The sequence below is a fragment of the Motacilla alba genome, chromosome 1 (genome assembly GCF_015832195.1).
Source record: "Motacilla alba alba isolate MOTALB_02 chromosome 1, Motacilla_alba_V1.0_pri, whole genome shotgun sequence".
NCBI classification, from domain to species: Eukaryota; Metazoa; Chordata; class Aves; order Passeriformes; family Motacillidae; genus Motacilla; species Motacilla alba.
In genome coordinates this window covers 46,533,754-46,551,595 of record NC_052016.1, presented here as the reverse complement: position 1 = coordinate 46,551,595, position 17,842 = coordinate 46,533,754, and the positions used below count along the sequence as shown (strand labels likewise).

The 17,842-nt window shown below is 44.8% G+C and overlaps 1 protein-coding gene across 1 annotated transcript in view; it reads right to left on the bottom strand.

Moving 5' to 3' along the window:
• AMOTL1 (angiomotin like 1) overlaps positions 1-17,842 on the bottom strand; it is a 53,228-nt gene that overhangs the window by 20,026 nt on the left and 15,360 nt on the right. The window contains exons 4-6 of the mRNA XM_038130996.1: positions 9,548-9,824; positions 5,365-5,509; positions 4,183-4,272 (exon numbers count right to left, since the gene is read on the bottom strand). Of these exons, the coding sequence (XP_037986924.1) occupies positions 4,183-4,272; positions 5,365-5,509; positions 9,548-9,824 (512 nt within the window). The remainder of the gene's footprint in view (positions 1-4,182; positions 4,273-5,364; positions 5,510-9,547; positions 9,825-17,842) is intronic.

The window sequence follows — 17,842 nt, the reverse complement described above, 5'->3', positions numbered from 1 at the left end:
AGTTGTAATCTCACAGCTTTCTACAGACTGCCTCTGACTGTTGTACCTCCATGCACTGTGGATATTACACTTGTATTCCAGCTGGGTAGAGGAGAGGGGATGAAGCAAGGAGGCTGCTTCAGTACTTCTCAGACGGCTTTCTGACTTGTCAGTCTGGGCAAGTGCATCAAAAGTAGACAGCTCTTGAACCTGCTTTGAAATGGAAACTTTAGACGACAGGATACAGGCATGAGATGACACAGACTCAGTGTAACTCAGATGTGACTCCCACCTTAGCACACATTACATCCGAGTATCAACTTATTTGACCAATTTAATGACCATCTCAATACATCCCAAGCTGATTTTTGCCTTGCTCTGATGTTGCAGAGTGGCAACAGGGATATATTTTAAAGACAGTCCTTGCGACTACAAAATGACCACTGTTGGCAGAAGAAATTATATCAAATTACAGCAGCCGGAGACTAATTTGGCTGCAGGAGATTTCCTGCAAACAAGAGTGGTTCCCATAGCACATCCCTTGCAGCACTTCCAATAATTTCTCTTATGCAGGTTTTCATTTCCCAGTGGTGGCTCTTCACTCACAGCTGTTAATTCCACAGATGCCTTCCAGCGACCATGCCTTTCCTCAGTGAAACCTGACGGACTTCTTTAGCCTCTCGTCACTCTTGCAGCTCCTGACAAGGCAAGTGTGTGGAGGCACTCTGCCATCTGCCATCCCTGGTCACAGGTGTACACCATGGCAGCTGCTGCCAGTCACTCTTGGACCAGCTGATGTACCAGGATGGGGCACAAGAGTCGCCTCTTCTGCTCACCTAGATCAAGCTGTGTCCCAGCCAGCTCCAGTGGCTCAACCTTCCCAAACAGCCATGGCTGTGAGACAGGGGATCTAGAGCAGGATGGGCCCTCATGCTCAGACAGCCTCCCCAGACTGACTGTCAGAAGGAATCTGAAATGAGGACAGGACCTTGTTGCCTGCTCCAAAGACCTCTCAGCAGCTGGCATCCACCCCATAATAATAAGCAAAATAAATGAATAAGTATTTACACCAAGAAGCCAAACAGGAGAAGGTTTTCCACAGCTTTACTAAATTCTCTACACATTAAACAGACTCAGGTTGCCAGGCCCAGACATTTCCCTGCAGAAGAGCAGCAGAGCTACTGTCCATCTGCCCAAGCCTCACTCAGTCCTCTGCAGCTGTGGTTTGATGCTGACAAAGCTGGGCCAAAGGAGGCCTGGAGCAGCAATGCAGATTATTTCCTGGTCATTTCTGGTCTGGAAATGGGAACATTTCTTTGCCTGGGATACTTGGGACAGAGATATATGCACAAGTTCATGGCACATGAACTGAACACTCCCACAAAGTGTAAGGCTCTATCAACACACTGCTAAAACTGTCCATGTATCCCCACTAACAGATGCAGAGCCATATGGATACGCACAGACCTCAATCTGTCCCAGACACCTGAAAAAACAGTGCTTCCACAGTTCAAAAATCCCAAAAAAACACACAGAATTCTCACACTGCACCAAAACATATTTTTCCCAAGATATGAGGATAATAAGCTGCATTGTAAGCTTTCTCTCAGCCCTATGCCCTTGAAACCATCCTCAATCTTCCTGCCTCTTCCTTTCCACAGCATCTCTTAGCCTCCCCCTAAGTGTCTCTTCTCTTGCCTGTCTGGGCCTATATGCTTTCATCAGTCGCTGCTTCATGGCTTTCCTTAAAAAAAAAACAAAACAACCTTTTTCCTGACAAAACATCACATAATTATCTTTAAACCGATACAGTGTGAGCATTTTCCAGCCCTGCCTAGAACTCAATACTGAGAGGCATGTGGCCTGGCTTTGTCTATTATAATTGCAAAGAATAAGATTTTTTTTTTGTCACCTGCAGTCTCCATCTCAAGACCATGACTGATCTGCACTGTTGTACTGCTAATGGAAAGCTCTGAGAGGAACTGAGAAACGATCCTTGAACATCGTGCCTTGTCAGATTTCTTTTTCAGGGAGTTTTTCCCAATACTGGAGCTTTACCATAGAAAAATTGGTATGCAGTATTACCAGCCTCAAGAATCTTATCTTTCTCTCTTCAGCTCATCACCAGAGTGGCTTAAAAATGACAACTTCTATGAAACTGCTGATGCTGGAGTCTTCTTATATAACTTGGATAACTTGGGTCGTGTTTCCCAGTTGTCTTCCAAAAATTTAGGGACCAGAAATCTGCTTTTGCTTTCCTAATGAAAATTAAGATTTGCATTTACTAACATGTATTTACTTAATAACCTGCTACTCTTAGGAAAAAAACCAAAACATCACCTTCACAACAAACCTTTTTCTCTTTGTCTAAAATGACTATTTCAATCTCAGTGTATATAAAGCAGCTAAAACTCAGTTTCCTGCTTCTTAGTTTTCTGCCTGTGCATCCCATTAAAAGACATGAGGAAGATGCAAACCGTGCTTGCAAAAACCTTCAAGTCAGCAGTGAGGTACAACCGAACCTCAGTCACAGTCTGCCCCAGTGGAAGACTCAGACACGCACCAACATCAGGGTATAAATGCAGTCAGCAACAGAGGATTTCCAAGCAGAACCTTTTATGGAGTCTGCAACGGGTGTTTAGGCAGACACCCTGATATTGAGGTCAGTACTGTGCATGTGCCAGCAGCCCAAAAAACATGACTGCTTTACATGTGCCCATTTTTCTATTCTTGGAAGCACTCTGCATTGCATTAGTAACATTTAGCTCGCTGGCCTAGCCAGGAGACACTCCAAGCATCCAGACCTTCTTATGTGATAGGATCCAAAAAGCTATATTTGTTTGTAAGCTGTGAATTGATTGCAGCAATATGCTGAGTGCACAGCACAGTTTCACTGCTAGATATTTATCACTAGAAGCATGGAGCATGTTTATGTACTGGAAAAGAACTCAAACTGAGTCCATCCTGGGGATTTAACTCCTCCTTGAAGCTAACAGCATATAGCAACACTGCCAGGCTGTCTTTACATGAAGAGAGCAGATCCCAGTCTCCAATTTCTACTGAGCAGCTTATCCCATCTGAACTCTTCCCGAGGATGACAAGATTTATACAGCAATGCCATTTTCTTAAGAGATCATCCCATTTGCAGCAGTGTCTACAGGGTTTGCAGCAGTGTCTACATACCCTTTATGCCATTTGCTAATACGGCAAAGCTAACACGTCATGGAAAAGATCACTAGATTCTTTTCTGGTTTGTGCACACGTGTACCAAACAATCAGCTGTGCTGGCATCATCACTGCTGGTGGGAGCCTGGAGAAGGCCCTCCAGCATTTGGAGCAGCTGCTGGACATTGCAGGGCTGGTGATGAGGCATGTTGAATAGTACCAAACTCTGCAATGCTAATGGAGGTGGATGGTTCTCCACTGCAGTTGCAACTCATCTTCCAAGGAAGCTCTTGATGCTATAAGACAGAAGGATGAGCTGTACACAGCAATGAGCTTCACTGGGATTTCAGCTCACAAGATACTGCACTGCTCCCAGGTGGTCAAGCCCTTCTGGAAGCATGCTGAAGATGCTTAGGATACAAAAGAAGCCACAGAATGCCACACAGCATCCAGCTTCTCAGGTTGGATGGTCACACACATCAGTGGACGGCAAGGAAATAGCAACACTACGGCCAGTCATTATGGGAGCCTACAATGCATTGGGAATGGATGCTTCCATAGCAATAAAAGCTGTAAAATCTTTGTCACTTCAGTCCTTGGTAAAAAGCATGGTTGAGCTCTGCTCTTTCTGCTGTTAGTCAAACCACGGCACTGACAACTAGTCAGCAGAGCTCATTCTGAGCTCTTCCCAGCCAAGAGAAGAATCTGGCTTCTCTAAAAAGCATGCATCTTTAGAGATTATCTCTGCAAACAACACTTCACAATTTCAGATAAATATTTATCAAAAATAAGCTAAGTTGTGTTACCATTAACTCCCACTGCTTGGTTCTGGTGCTCAGAGAGAAAAAACCCTACCTAAACAATCCACTCTGCAGCTTAAACAAGACTGTGTGATGAATTAGCTGAGTAAAACCAAGCCACAAGCAGGATAACAATTAATAGCAAAGTATTCACCTCCACTCCACTATGTATATATGTGTGCATGTATATATGCATATATATATCTGCATCTTCCAAACAGATCAGCACAGTACTCACTCTGAGTGGCATAAAGGCCCTCTGTTGCCTTATCCTCGTGCCCATCGAAGTCTCTGCTGGCCAGCTGCCTATTGGCTGTCTCCAGTCGTTCTGCAAAAAACAGGAAATACTTCAAGTATAAATATATGTATATAAAATTGTAGGCCAACCAAGAAAATAAGATGCATGCCAGCAGAAAAGTATAAATAGACTCTCTGAAGGAGGATATTAAAATGGAGGCTGACACATACATAAAAGATGAGGCCTTTGACCTCTTCCATGAAGCTGTGTTATTCAGATTCACAGAAACTGGGGAAAAGTCTCTGCCATTCGCAGCTGACATGCCCAGGCAATCATCTCTCACACTACTCAAAATGCACAAGGCATCTGCAATCTGAATTACCCAACTGTGTAAGGAGATGGCTGCTTCCCTGCAGTGAAGAGCTGCCCCTGGTGCAGCAAGACATCCTGGAGAATAGGAGCCCCCAGCCCAGTGACACCACTCCTTGGGGATGCTCAGGAAAAGAAGGCATTTTCTGCAGCCAAGGACAGCTTCCCCTGGAAAGGTCCTGCCTTCAGAAACTTCCCCCCTTCAAAAAGACAATGTTTCCCACTTACATCATTGCAAAAAACATAAGTCAGCTTGAAAAAGGCACCTCACTGCAGGAGCAGTGAGTACCAAAGTACCCCCCCATCAGCAACCTGGAAGGGCGACAGTTACCCAACATATTCTCCATTTCTTTTCTCAAAAGGCTACACACTCAAATTTAAGTTTTTTAAAAAAGAGATAACCTTTGATACTGGCTACTGGCCTGTGAAGGCACTGACCTTGGAGATTTATGGGTAACACAGCACTGTTCTACACTACAATTTGCTCTTTGGCTCTTTAGGAGTGGGCAGGTGTCTCGGTTTGAGACAACAGGATCCCGTGAGTGGTGGCCTTGCTGTCAAATCCATATTTTCAAGTGCTAAACACAAAGGCACCATCTGGAGCCGATTCTTACACTTTGCCAGAAGGTTTTTTTTTGCCACCAGGAGGGTGACAGCAGTTTTGTCTAATGCCAATGAGCAGGGCCTTATTTCTCATTATGTGTATCTAAATATTGTGTGAAGCCACTCCTCTACAGCCTGCTGCTCTGGAGCTTGTTAGTGAAACATCATGTCAACCGAAGGGGAAAAAAACCACAAGCAACTGTAACATACCACGGAGATCCCTGTTGAAGTCATGAAGTCTCCTAATTTCTCCTTCGAGTTTGTTTCTCATCGCTTTGTCCAGGGACTCCCTCTTAGTGGTGGTCTTGACCAAACCTTCATAAGCTTCTGAAATCCTCTGAATCTCAATTTCAAACTGAAAGAGAGAGAGTTCCTGTTAAAGCCCTGCAGGAATGTGTCCCGTTCCAGTGTTTCCCCAGCACATTCCAGTAACACAAGGGATCAGGGCAGTGCTCATGTCCAGTGTCACGCCAGCCACCAGCTCTGCAATGACCAATCTCCCTGGCAGACAATGGCTTGAAGCCCCAGCAATGCTGGTGGCTCCTGCACTGGAGACCCCTGTAAACACCCTGTGGGGCAGCTCACCATGTCACAAAACCCCAGGATACCCCACTGGCAGCTCCCCAAAAAAGCTTGACGTGGGCTAGACTTGATGGAACTGCTTGGTTGCCTTTGGTCTATGTCCAAGGTGACTGCTTTAATGCCACCCAAGAGAAGAAAAAACAAGAAATGGTGTACTTGTGTGGGCTGTATTCTCTCCTAGAAAGGGCACAGCAGGCAACATGAATTGTTCAACAGGTCCCTGATCCAGAACTTATCTCTGAGCTCTGAATGCCACCAAAAGTATTTTAGGCTCAGCTCTGGCATCATGTCACCTTTAAAGTACTGTGATCCATTCTTTTCCATCCTTGACTGAAGACTGCTTTATACAAGAGAAACTCTCTATAACAGACAGAACCAATTGCTTTGGGTTTTCAATCTCCTTAACTTCATTTCCTTGAAATCTTGTGAACTGCAGGCAGGGTACGCAGAGGAATCCCATAGTGGTGAGCTTGCATCTTAAGACCTGAGCCCAAAAGACTGACAGAAGAACAGTGCTGGGTAGAGTTTTACTGTTCAGCTCAATCCATCCAACTCTTTTAATAAGATAATGTCATGTTAAGTGATACAGCTTTGGTAGAATTATTGCTGCAGAGATGACCAATGCTGATGTGGGAATCTGTTCCTGCACGCCTGGCCCTTGTACTTGTGGAGAAAGGCTTGATAATGTGCACAGCCTGGAAAACCAAAAGACATACATAGCCTCCCACATACCTTTCTAAATCTGGTGCTTTTTTGGCCTTTTGAGTCATGGGTGGGACAGATTCATGATTTTTGAAGCCAGGGTGCGAGCTCACCACCACTTGCTGAAGAGTTAGGTCTCTCTCAGTAATTTTCAGGCATGATTTTCCAGCCGCAGCTCTTGCAGAATGAAAGCTCCAGGGACACTGGAGCTGTCACCCCACTGGGTGTGTAGGAACCCACAGCGAGGCTCCAGCAGCCTGGACCTGCACCTCCTATAATGCTGGTGCCACTCTGTCAAGATATAGCCCATGGGCAGGCAGCATCTCCAAACCAAGCACCAAGGAAAGCCTGGCAGAGCCATGATGGGGAAACACGATTACCTTCCCCAATTTCTGCTTCCAGCTTGTTCACAAGCACAAAAGCTGACACAAGTGGGGAGATTCAGACTAGCCATGAGAAAGGGTTTCTTTACTGAGTGGGTGGTCAAACCCTGGAACAGGTTTCCTGGAGAGGTGGTCGATGCCCCAAGCTTTTCAGTGCTTTAGAGGCATATGAACAATGCCCTTAGCAAGATGCTTTAATTTGGTTCTCTCTGAATTGTTCAGGGAGCTGGTAAGCCACTATCTGCAGGAGAAGATGCTTTCTCCAGACAGCTCCTACCACAGCAGAGCAGATTTGCCAGCACAGAAGTGGCTTTCCACAGCCTAACAGTCTGGCCCAATGCAGCTGGTTACCACAAGGGCTCTGCTAGGCCCTCTGCATGCTGGTATTTCCCAAAACACATCACCACACTGCCTGCAGCCCTGGAGGCAAAAACTTGCTGTAGCAAATGCTTCATCAGCACTGAACAAAATTAAAGGATAGCAGAAGAACAGCCATAAATTGTGTTGGCGTTTCTCAACAGCTCTGGGATTTCCTTCTCCTTCTTCCATGGAGGAAAAAAAAAACCAATTCAGCCTTTTCTCTGCCTAGTAGTTCCTGGAGCAACCCACTCAAACAACCCACACATGTGGCATGGGGAAGAGCCAGCCCAGCCTGGCAATTAAACTTCAGCAAGGTAACACTACTCAGGAAAGGGAAAATCATCCAAAAAGCTCAAAATTAATTCCTCTTCCAACTCTTCTTAGGTAAGAAAACAAGGCAACTCATCAAACAGCACAGGGACTCATCACCACCTTGTACTTCTCTAGAAAAAAGTCTGTTCACACACAACTGAGAGCATGACAACCCTCAGAACTGATCTGTTTGTACAAGTGCCCAGGGAGTCCTACAAGTCAGGCTGACTTTCTCTAACTTCTTCTCCTACTCTGTAATGAATAAAAGTGATGGGAAGGCGGTCCTACCTAGAATAAAACTGTTACCCACAAACAAGAAGTACTCACTCCTGACCTTTCCACTCGCAACAAGAGGGAAGAGTTTTCACATCCAAAGTACATAATTTAACTCAATCACATTTTCAGAGGCAATGTTTGTGGGAACTGAGGAAGACCTGCCCTGACCTTGTGCTCAAGCACAGCAAAAGCAGCTTGGGAGGGATACCATGTGTTAGAGATTAGGTTTCCTGAAGAAAGAATGCACTTGAGTATGTGTTTCACTTTAATACTCCGCTTACATTCCCCCAAAGTCAATGGGACTCAAGTCCATGCTTTATTGACTGAAGTGAGACTTCAGCCCGTGCTTCAATACCTTTCTGTTGGTGTCTGATGCAATAGACTTGCAGGGCATCCAAGATAAAGAGAGAACCATTTCCAAGGGTGAAAGAAACCAGAATATTTATAGGGCATTACACTTAAATATCTTTTACTGAACAACACAGCTTTTGTAAAATTAATAGCTGGAATATTTCTTTTTGCCCACAAGGGCCACAGGAAGTCAGTATTAAAGTTTTTGCAGATTTCTTCGTGAATAGCTAATGCTGCTGCAAAAGTTTTTTAAGCTAAGTTTAGGAAATTCTGTGAATAAATTCAACTCATCTTGTTGCAGAGAAGGAGGCAGAAAGGACAGCAGCCACAAAACATTTGGTCTTTTTCCTAATCTGTTTGAACAGATTGTCACAAATTTCCCCCAAAGCTAAGGCTGGGACATGGTCTCTAAGAGCTGCTTCTTCTCCTACGAAGGGTGTCTCCAAGAACACCCGGATCCACACAGTATACAAAAAAAATGAGCTCCTATACAGACTCCTAAATTCAGAGAGAAAAGACCTGCAGTCTAAGCTCATTTGTGTATAACTGGTGGGAAGACCTAAATGAAATAGTAGTGTAGGGTCCTAAATAAGTTATTTGGTCTGAGCCCTTGGGATTTAAAGCCAGCAGATGTGGGGAGCATCTCTGATTCGCCTTCAGTGAGCCCCAGTTTTAAGCAACTTCTTCTACTTCATTTGATAAAACTCTTCATCTTCTCACCCCAGGCAGTGCACAAGACATCACCCTTCTCCACTGGAAAAATCTGTATACTTATAGAAAAGAGCATGCAGGATCTCTTAGAAAAATGGGTTTCAAGCAAAATCTTTATCAAATGGTCCTTCCAGATAAGGGGACAGTGCTTTTAGAACCAACATGTTCAAATGGATATCTAACATCAGTTCTTAGAAACTCGAGGGGCAGTAACTGAAGGCCTCTAAGACAACCCAGTTCATCCATTTCCAATGGACAGCCCCACTGGTGGCTGTTACACTTCCAAAGAGTGTGAAGCACCACACAAGCTTATCATGGTGGACAAGACTGCTTGGGACAAATAAGAATGTGCTCTTCATATGGCTCTCACCTGCATCTCTAACCCTTGTGCAGATTGTGCAGGACCCTGCTGCACCAGGAACATACTGCCCATGGGAGACTTCCAAAGAAAGCCCCAGTGATGCCAACATGGAAGATGGAAGGGGAAAATATTCAGTTGAGAGGTATCTGATGGACTGCTCTGTTTCATCCTAAAGGCAGTAGAGCCCACAAGGCACAGGATTACCCTCTGCGAGACCACCACGGAGAGGCAGTGGTTAGAAGTGGCCAGTGGTGCATCCCTGCTGCAGTGACACAACTAGGAAGAACAGCTGCCCAAAGGCAGAAGCAGCAAGATGGTCATCCTGGCCAGGCTCCATCCCAATCTCTGCACCTACCTTCTGCAGCTTGTCTGCCTTCTCGTAGTACCCCTCCAGCTCCTGCCGCAGCACGTGGTTCTCCTCGGAGAGCATCTCTACCATCTGCTGTGCCCGCTCCACGATGGCAAAGGCGTCGGGTGTCAGCTGCTGGCCCGGCAGCGTTGGGGTCTGGGCAGCCACGGGGGCCGGCAGTGGGGGCAAGGAGCCTGGGAGCAGAGGGCCAGCGGTGGCCTGCGAGGACATGGGGCTGTGCTGCTGGGCCGGCGGTGGCGGGAAGGGCGGCTGGCATTGTCGGCTGTGGGAAAGCACACACAGGGGAAGTGTTAGAGCTGCACGCCCTCGAAATGCTTACAGGAGTTTTCACCTAATGACTGCATGGTTTATTAATAGTGTTATAACTGGACAGTCACGACTCCTAAATGCCAACAATCACAGCAGAGACTGGGTAAATTGTCTCCTCGCCTGCTCTTGACAGTGACATACATGTCTGGTACGAGCGCATAAAGGAAGCACTGACTCAAAACCAGCATTTTTGCCTAGGTGTGCAGCTAATACTTCAGCAGCCACCAGCCTCTTCCTGCCTCCCCTTCCCACAAACACCATGGCTGACAAGCATAAGCTGGCAGGCTTGAAGAAAACACAAGGGATGCATTACTCACCCTTCGAACACCACTCCCTGCCCAGAGCAAGACCAGTGGATCAGCTGAGTTGGGAGGCAAGAGGAAGTGATGTGAGGAAGGATGTGCAAAGCAGTATCCCTGAGTGGCTTTAGCAAGTGGAAGAGGAAGTGCTGCTGCAGAACCGCTGGAGGCACAGCAATTACAGTGAGCCATGAAAGCCATCCTCCAGTGGGAGACCTCACTTTGTCACTCCCCAATTAAGGGCATTCTATCACTCACCAGACTCATATCACAGTAGAGTAAGAAGTGAGCTGGTAGTGGATCTGCTTGTGAGCTAGGCTTGCTGTCAGCAGGCAGCTCTTTAATACACCCAAATCATAATTTGCAGTGGCTGGAAGATAACCCAGGAGGATGTCTCAGCAGTGAGGGTAAGCCTGCAGCTGACAACCAGGTGGGATCAGAGTCCCTCACCCAACCTATCTCCATCCCTCCATCCACTGCACAGGCAGCCCTTGAAGCCTCAGCCACGGGAAGCAGCCCAAGCAAAATCTCACTGTGCATAGGCTGAGCCATTTCTCAGCCCTGATGCCAAAGTTCTGAAATTTCTACACTGATCTTGTCAAAGAGGCTCAACCCAGACCACGTGGTACCTCAGTGTCAGGGCCCAGTTTGGCTGGAAGATAAGTTGGCCGCTAGACCCCACCTGAAGTCTGCAATCAAGCACCTTCTGGATTTGTATTTTAATGTAACCACAAGCTGTTAGGCTTGCTGTGGATACCATTACCTTTATTTCTGTACCCTACACACGGCACAAGACGTAATGAACACACATATTTACCCCACTGGGCCTCAAAGAACCATGAATGCTTTTTTTTAGACAGACAATTTTGTGCTATATAAATACATAGTAATTATGGTTACTGTTGTCTTCAGCACCTACACAGCTTCTCAAAACAGGATTTTCAAAAGCCTTCAGTGTTGGCCTAATTCTACTGACAATAACCCACCACTTTGTTCGACTGCTGCAGAACAAAGCTGAAAAGTGAAGGCAATTTTAAAATCCTGCCCTAGAAAATGAACAGCACTGCTCTAACAAACTTGTCCCTGCCAAGCCACACGACAGCAAAGAAAGCCAGCAATTCAGCCTTAATCTTCTGTCCAAACTAGAGTGAAAGCAAATCTGCAGGCCCCCAGATACAGCACACACAGTCCCACACTCTCATCCCAGCTTTGCCCAATGCATCCACTCTGGCACAGAAAGGTACTGAAACGGAGGAAAGACCGAACACAAGTACACTGCTAACTGGTCAGAAGTACAGACCAGTGTCCCTGGGAAGAAGATCCCAGCAGAGCTTCATGCAGCCAGCATTGAGGAAAGCTGTGGTGAGCTCAGTCTGACCTTGAGATGGCTTTTACCTGCCTAGCATAGACATGCTCTAAGGCTCTCCTGTGTCTCTCCTGTAAATTAAACATCCACAGAGGCAGCTCAAGAGCACAGGAGAGGGGTCATTCCCCCTGGGCAGCTCCCAGCACCAGAAGGGTTTGCTCTCAGCCCCAGGCATATTAGTTGTCCGGCAGAGGTGCAGGCTAATAACTAAGGAGCCAGATGTCTACTGAAAGAGGATAAAAGACAGGAAACCAGGGAGGTGCTGTATGACACTTCACAACAAAACACAGGAATTAACAGAATGACAGAATGGCTTGGGTTGGAAATGATCTTTAAAAACCATCTAGTCCAACCACCCTGCCACAGGCTCAGACACCTTCCGCTAGATGAGGCTTCTCGGGGCTCCAACCAACCTGGTCTTGAACACTTACTGTGACAGAGCCTCCAGAACTACTCTGGGCAACCTGTTGCAGTGCCTCACCACCCTCAGCATAAAAACTTTCTTCCTTATATCTAATCTAAATCTACCCTCTTCCAGTTCAAAGCTATCTCCTTTTATCCCGTCTCTACAGGCCTTGGTAGAACATCCTGCTCCAGCTTTCTTATTAGCCCCCTTTAAGTATTAGAAGGCTGCAGTAAGATCTCTCTGGAGCTTTCTCTTCTCCTGGCTGAACAACTCCAACTCTCAGTCTGTCTTCACAGAAGAGGTGCTCCTGCCCTCTGACCATGGGCATAGTTCTCACAGAATCCCCACAGTCCCCCTTTCCTTCTGGTGCTACAGGGAACTGATGCCCATCATGGGACTTGAATATTTTTTTGCTCAAAAATCTGAACAGTAACTAACATCATGAGTGAGGGATGACACTCACAGTGCAAAAGATGCCCACAAGTGAATGTGAACTCAGACAAGCATGCAACATCTCCTCAGTGCTGCTGACAGCCAGTGTGTGCTCCCATGTTTTACCACAGCAATTAATTCAGTTAAGTGTGAGCTAGTTTGTCTTTACCAAAAGAAAAGACACCACTGGTTTTATGCAAGTAAAAGCCCAACTGTCTGGATACAGTTACACCCCTACAAAGACACTTAGTAGAAAGCAGAAAATTTGGAAGATTTGCTGCAGGTACAGATTTTCTCACTTCTTTATGGGAATAGCGTAGAGCAATAGAATTAAATTTATCTCTGAATCCAAACCAGTGGAGATACAGCAATCTTTCTTTTTCATTATGAAGCACAGCAATCTTTGTCCATAGATACACCCTTTAGTCCCTTGCATGAACTTTTGACACTGCACTTTTGGGAAATCTTAGCCTTTCATCAATTTCACCTTTTCTTGTCACTTTAGTCTGTCTAGCTTTACACTACAGAGGAAGTAAAGACCACAGAGATCTCTATTTTCTTGAACTGCAAATGGTTTTCTGAGCTACTAAAGATTTACACTCTATAGCAGCTGCCATCCACCAGAGTCTCAGCAGCCATGGCCACACGAGAGATTCTCCAGTGTTTTCCAGCTCGGAAACTGAACAGGTACAACTGACTTTATACCTCTTGAAGCACAGCTGCTCAACAAAATTAATGTTGACTTTCTTTTTACTTGTTTAATCTGTCCCAATTTAGTTCTGACTTAGCCAACTGCAAAATCTCTGAGTACATACACAATAAAATAAACACAGCAATTCACATTAACAAAACAGCATTTGCAAAAATAGGAATGTTATAACAGCAGCTTAGTTCCTATCCAAATTCTCATGTAAAGCTCCAAAGAAACGCAGCAATCAGGATTATCCTGAGGTCCTTTGGGCTTAGTAAAGAATGACATTCTCACAATGCTTTTACTGTATTTTAAATGTTGATCTTACTCTGCATTAGAGCAGGTTAAAATCTTTCAGCCAAACATTCTAGTCAACAATCATCCTTCTTAAAAGCATGCAACAGTGGAACATTATGAGTTTTGGCTATCTCTGCAATATTTCAGCTATATTTCTATTAAAAACATATTTTTTGTTGGCATTATTGTAGAAGTAGGGGCCCCATAAGCTTCAGCAATGTATTGTAAAGAAGGAAAAAGAAAAAAAAATTAAGGAAAACAGCTTTTTGAATAAAGAGCACCAGCAGGCTGTGAGGCTTTCAAGGGCTACTGCGCTGGGGTCACCAAGCACTCTCTTGCTTTTCACAGATATAGCATGCATAATAGCTTACTACCTATAGCTTGCAATAGAATGTCTTCAGCAGAATACCTCACTTGAGCAATGGACCTCACTTTCATAAGAAATTCCTCAAGATGTTGGGGCTGCCTAAGCCCCCAAATTTAGGCATGGTCTTAATACTCCTCTTATACTGGACCACCCGGGAGCAAGAATTACCAAGACAGAGAAATTTGGGGAGAATTTCTAACTTTATGTAGAAATAAAAAAACCTGGAAAGGAAAATTTATGATAAAAGCCCACTTGCTGTTGATGACCAGGAAATCAAAAATACGAAAGAGCTGTTGTTGGATAAAGCAGCTCAGTATTAGTAAATGAAAATGCCTGTAAATGTTCTGGAAAGGAAATTCCACCTCAGCCTTCCTATAGGTACAGTGAAGCTCTCCTCTGTTTAGGGATGGAAAGGGGCCAGTGCAGGAAGGACTTTGTTTCCAACACACCGTGGCATTTACATTCATAATTAAAATGCTCTCCTCTAACCTATATAGCTCATCTTTCTCTGAATGCTCTGCCTTCCTTTGCCTCTAGGGCAGACTGACCTATTTCATCTTTCAAAGACTCTCCCAAGAAACTTTATCTCACAACTTCATGCATCTTCTGTGGATGCTCTGGATGAGTCAGCGATGAGAATAAGGCGTTTCTGGGGTGCAGTTCTTTGAAGTTGCCTTAGGCTTTTACCTTACAATGAGAGTAAAAAAGTGTGTGAAATGTGCTTATTCCTGCCCATTGACTGGGAGCCTTCAGTAAGGATACTAACCTCAGACCAGGTGTCTACCTGATTTCATTATGATTTCTGCCATCACAAAGCAGACTTCAAACATTATTCTGTCTCACAGGGAAGAACACGGAAGAAACAGTATTATGATCATGCAGGAAAAAAAAAAAAGAATCATGGCAAAGTCAGCAAGCCCAGTCTGATGGTCATGGTGCAAGGAAACACAATTACAGATCCATCACTAAATGGTGATACAGAAATAAATGGGAGAACATTTGCCAAAGCCCAGACATGACCCTCATAGTATTCTCTGTCCTACGGAATCAGCAAAAGTTGCAGCATCTTGTAAACACAAGTGTTTGTTTCAAAAAACATTCTGCAGACTTGGACTCGCATCTCATGAAATCACTGTTTTGTGGGTGACATTTGTCAGTTCTGGAAAGACTTGGCCCAGCCTCTTTGGCATGATTACGTGAAGATTCTGCAGGGCAAAATTATAATCTAAAAAGACATATGGTGTATCAAACATACCCTTGATAGTAGAGAGGGACAGAATATTGTATTTCCTCACAGAGATCCACACTCAGAACAGATTTTCAGCACAAGGAAAAGGTGCCTTCCTGAACCTCTGCAGTTCTAGAGGAACCAGCTAGGATAATAGTAGAGAAGGGTAAGGAGAAAAGACAGGGTATCACCCAAGCTGTGAAAACAGCTTCATTTCACTTTGATTTATTTTAATGTAAGGCATATTAGACCAGAAGGAAAGGATACAAAGCAAAGCTCTTCTGCAGGGCTGCCAGCATTCACGTCAGATGGAAGTGCAGCCTCCAACCCACGCTCATGCTTGGGCTATCCTTGCAGAGAAAAGCCAGGGTAAGTCAGTTTGGGTGTAACATCCTTCAGCTTGTCCACAGTGCCAGCAAACCCGCCTGCCTTTTTGTCTCAGGGAAGGAAACGAGCTCCTTGTATCCCATCAGCAGCCACAGACATGGCTGAATCAGTAACTATCAACAGGTTGTCTGAAAACAGCAGTAATATGTGTGGGGGAATAAACACACAAATACTGGAGAAGCAGCAGACTATTTCAGCAGCTAATGACAGACTTCTACATCCTGGCAGGGTGGGATTTTATGAGGCACATAAAAAATGGGATGCATTTAAAAACAGCCCAGATTTATTCTTTTCATTGATTCTTCACGCTGACTTTGAAAACGCATGGATTAAATCAGAATCAAAAGGTGCCTGCATGATTGTCTTCTGCATGTACTACAAATTAATTCCCCTCAGTAAGAAGCAGAGCTTCCAGCTCAAGGCTTCATTTGCATTATATGTGCTTTCTATTAATAATGGAGATAAAGAAATCATTCTGAATAAAAAACACCAGGATCTGACAAGAGCCACTGGGATCAATGAGGAGGATTCGTTGCACCAAGTGATCTGGATCACGGCTAAAGCACGACATGGAGATACAACATTGTGACTTGAGCTTGTCCAGGTCCATCCGTCCAGGAATAAATACAGCAAGCTAAAGTGAAAGGGTGGAAAATACTATCCTGGGCTGTGACAACCCTCACATGCCTGACTGGGTAACAAGCTGTATGGCGAGATCCCAGGGTGCCAACTGCAAGTGTTAATGAGCTATGTAAACAAGGAATACTGAGTCAAATCAGAGGTGTTACTACACCTGATTAGCCTCTGGTCCAGCTGGTACTGAACCAGTGTTCAGATTGGCTTTCCACAGCGAAAGAAAGGGATTTTGACAATAGTGAAATAAGTACAGGGCTCCAGGCTCCATCTGTTAAATGCATTAAAGAACTGATAGCACAGGTCTCTTCACTGTATTTGACAAAGATTTTGCAAAATCCCTGGTAACTAGAAAACACAGGCTGAAACTAAAATGGAGATCTTTGCCAGAGATGGCAATTAGCTAGTGGAACAAGGCTATAAAATCCGTGATGGATTCTCCAGATGGAGATTGTTATACTCACCAGGACTGAATGTTTCACAAACTGGAAATAATTCACAGCATCATGCAAAAAACTAAATTAGATTAGTTCCAAGCCCTTTCACCTAACAAGCTATGACTTTCTGAACCTGCACCTAAGGAAAGTTAGCAAAGACACCATTCAAGAATGGCTGCACATCTAGGAAAGGAAACGTTTTCTAAAGATTGTTATACTTGGCCAACTTAAAGCATTCAGAAGTTGTGAGTCAGGGCTCCAGGCATCAAGCACTTGGCTTAAAAATACTGACATTTTAACAGGAAAAAATACTGGTTTATTTTTATTTGCCTTCTAGTTGTTTTGCTTTTTAAGCTTCAAGGTTCAAGCTCTGCTCTGCAACTGTGATGTCCATAAAACAGAAGTCACTAAATCTGATTTATATAAATGCTGAGACTACCCCTACATCATATGACTCTAGGATTTCTTCAGTACAACACCAATTAATTATCTTGAAATTTACAGTAAATTTCAAGATTTCACCCCAATGATTATAAAGGCAATGTCTCCTTTAAAACCAGTCACATGCAAAACAAAAAGTCAAACCAAAAAAGGAAATTAGGCAGCAGCTACAGTTATTCCATTATCCTTCAACAGCTCTCGGCCAGCATTGGTCCATTTCCAGCCACATTTCCCATGTCGAAGAAGGACTGTGAGGAAGTGGGGGTTCAGTGACCCTTTAAGTCTTTTCCATCCCTGGTATCTGTGAGTGCTTTTTCTGGATCGATGCACTCGGTGTTTCTCCGCTTTTCTGGAACACAGAAGACTCTCACATGGTCCCTGTCCAGAGGATGCCAGGATAGATGGGCTGGGGAACTGATATGACCAAGACAGAGGGAAGGAGATGCTGGGGTATATGAGATTCCCATCTGACCAGGAGCAAAGTTCTGCTTCCATCAGCTTCTTTCCCAGACACTCCTGATGAGATGAAAGCTGAAATTCCTTACCTCACTTGTTCCTCTAACAGAAAAACCAGCCTCTCCAGACCCTACCCCTACTGTTAATTAACCTTATGAAACCAGGCAGTCCCCAATCTCAACCTCTTCTGTCAAGGTCCTCCATTCCAGCCAGATGCCTGACAGTGAACATCCTCAGAGCCCAGGTAAGGGGAGAAGCAGTGAGCAAGTGCAGGGTTCACAGGAAGGTTTATGCTTGGGAGCAACCCAGGAGTGTAACCCAGCACTCCCCCTGCACCCAACTCCTTCAGCAGGGCTCAGACAGTGACTGCTGCCCAGGCAAATCCTCTAGTAAAGACAGGGCTGACATCCCTGAACAGGAAACCTGCCTTTGTCCTCTCCAAAGATTGAAATACTTGGCACAGAGACCACTTTATGAAAGTGCATTTTAACCAGCCCAGACATGGGGAAGCCACCTTGCCCCTGTCACTGA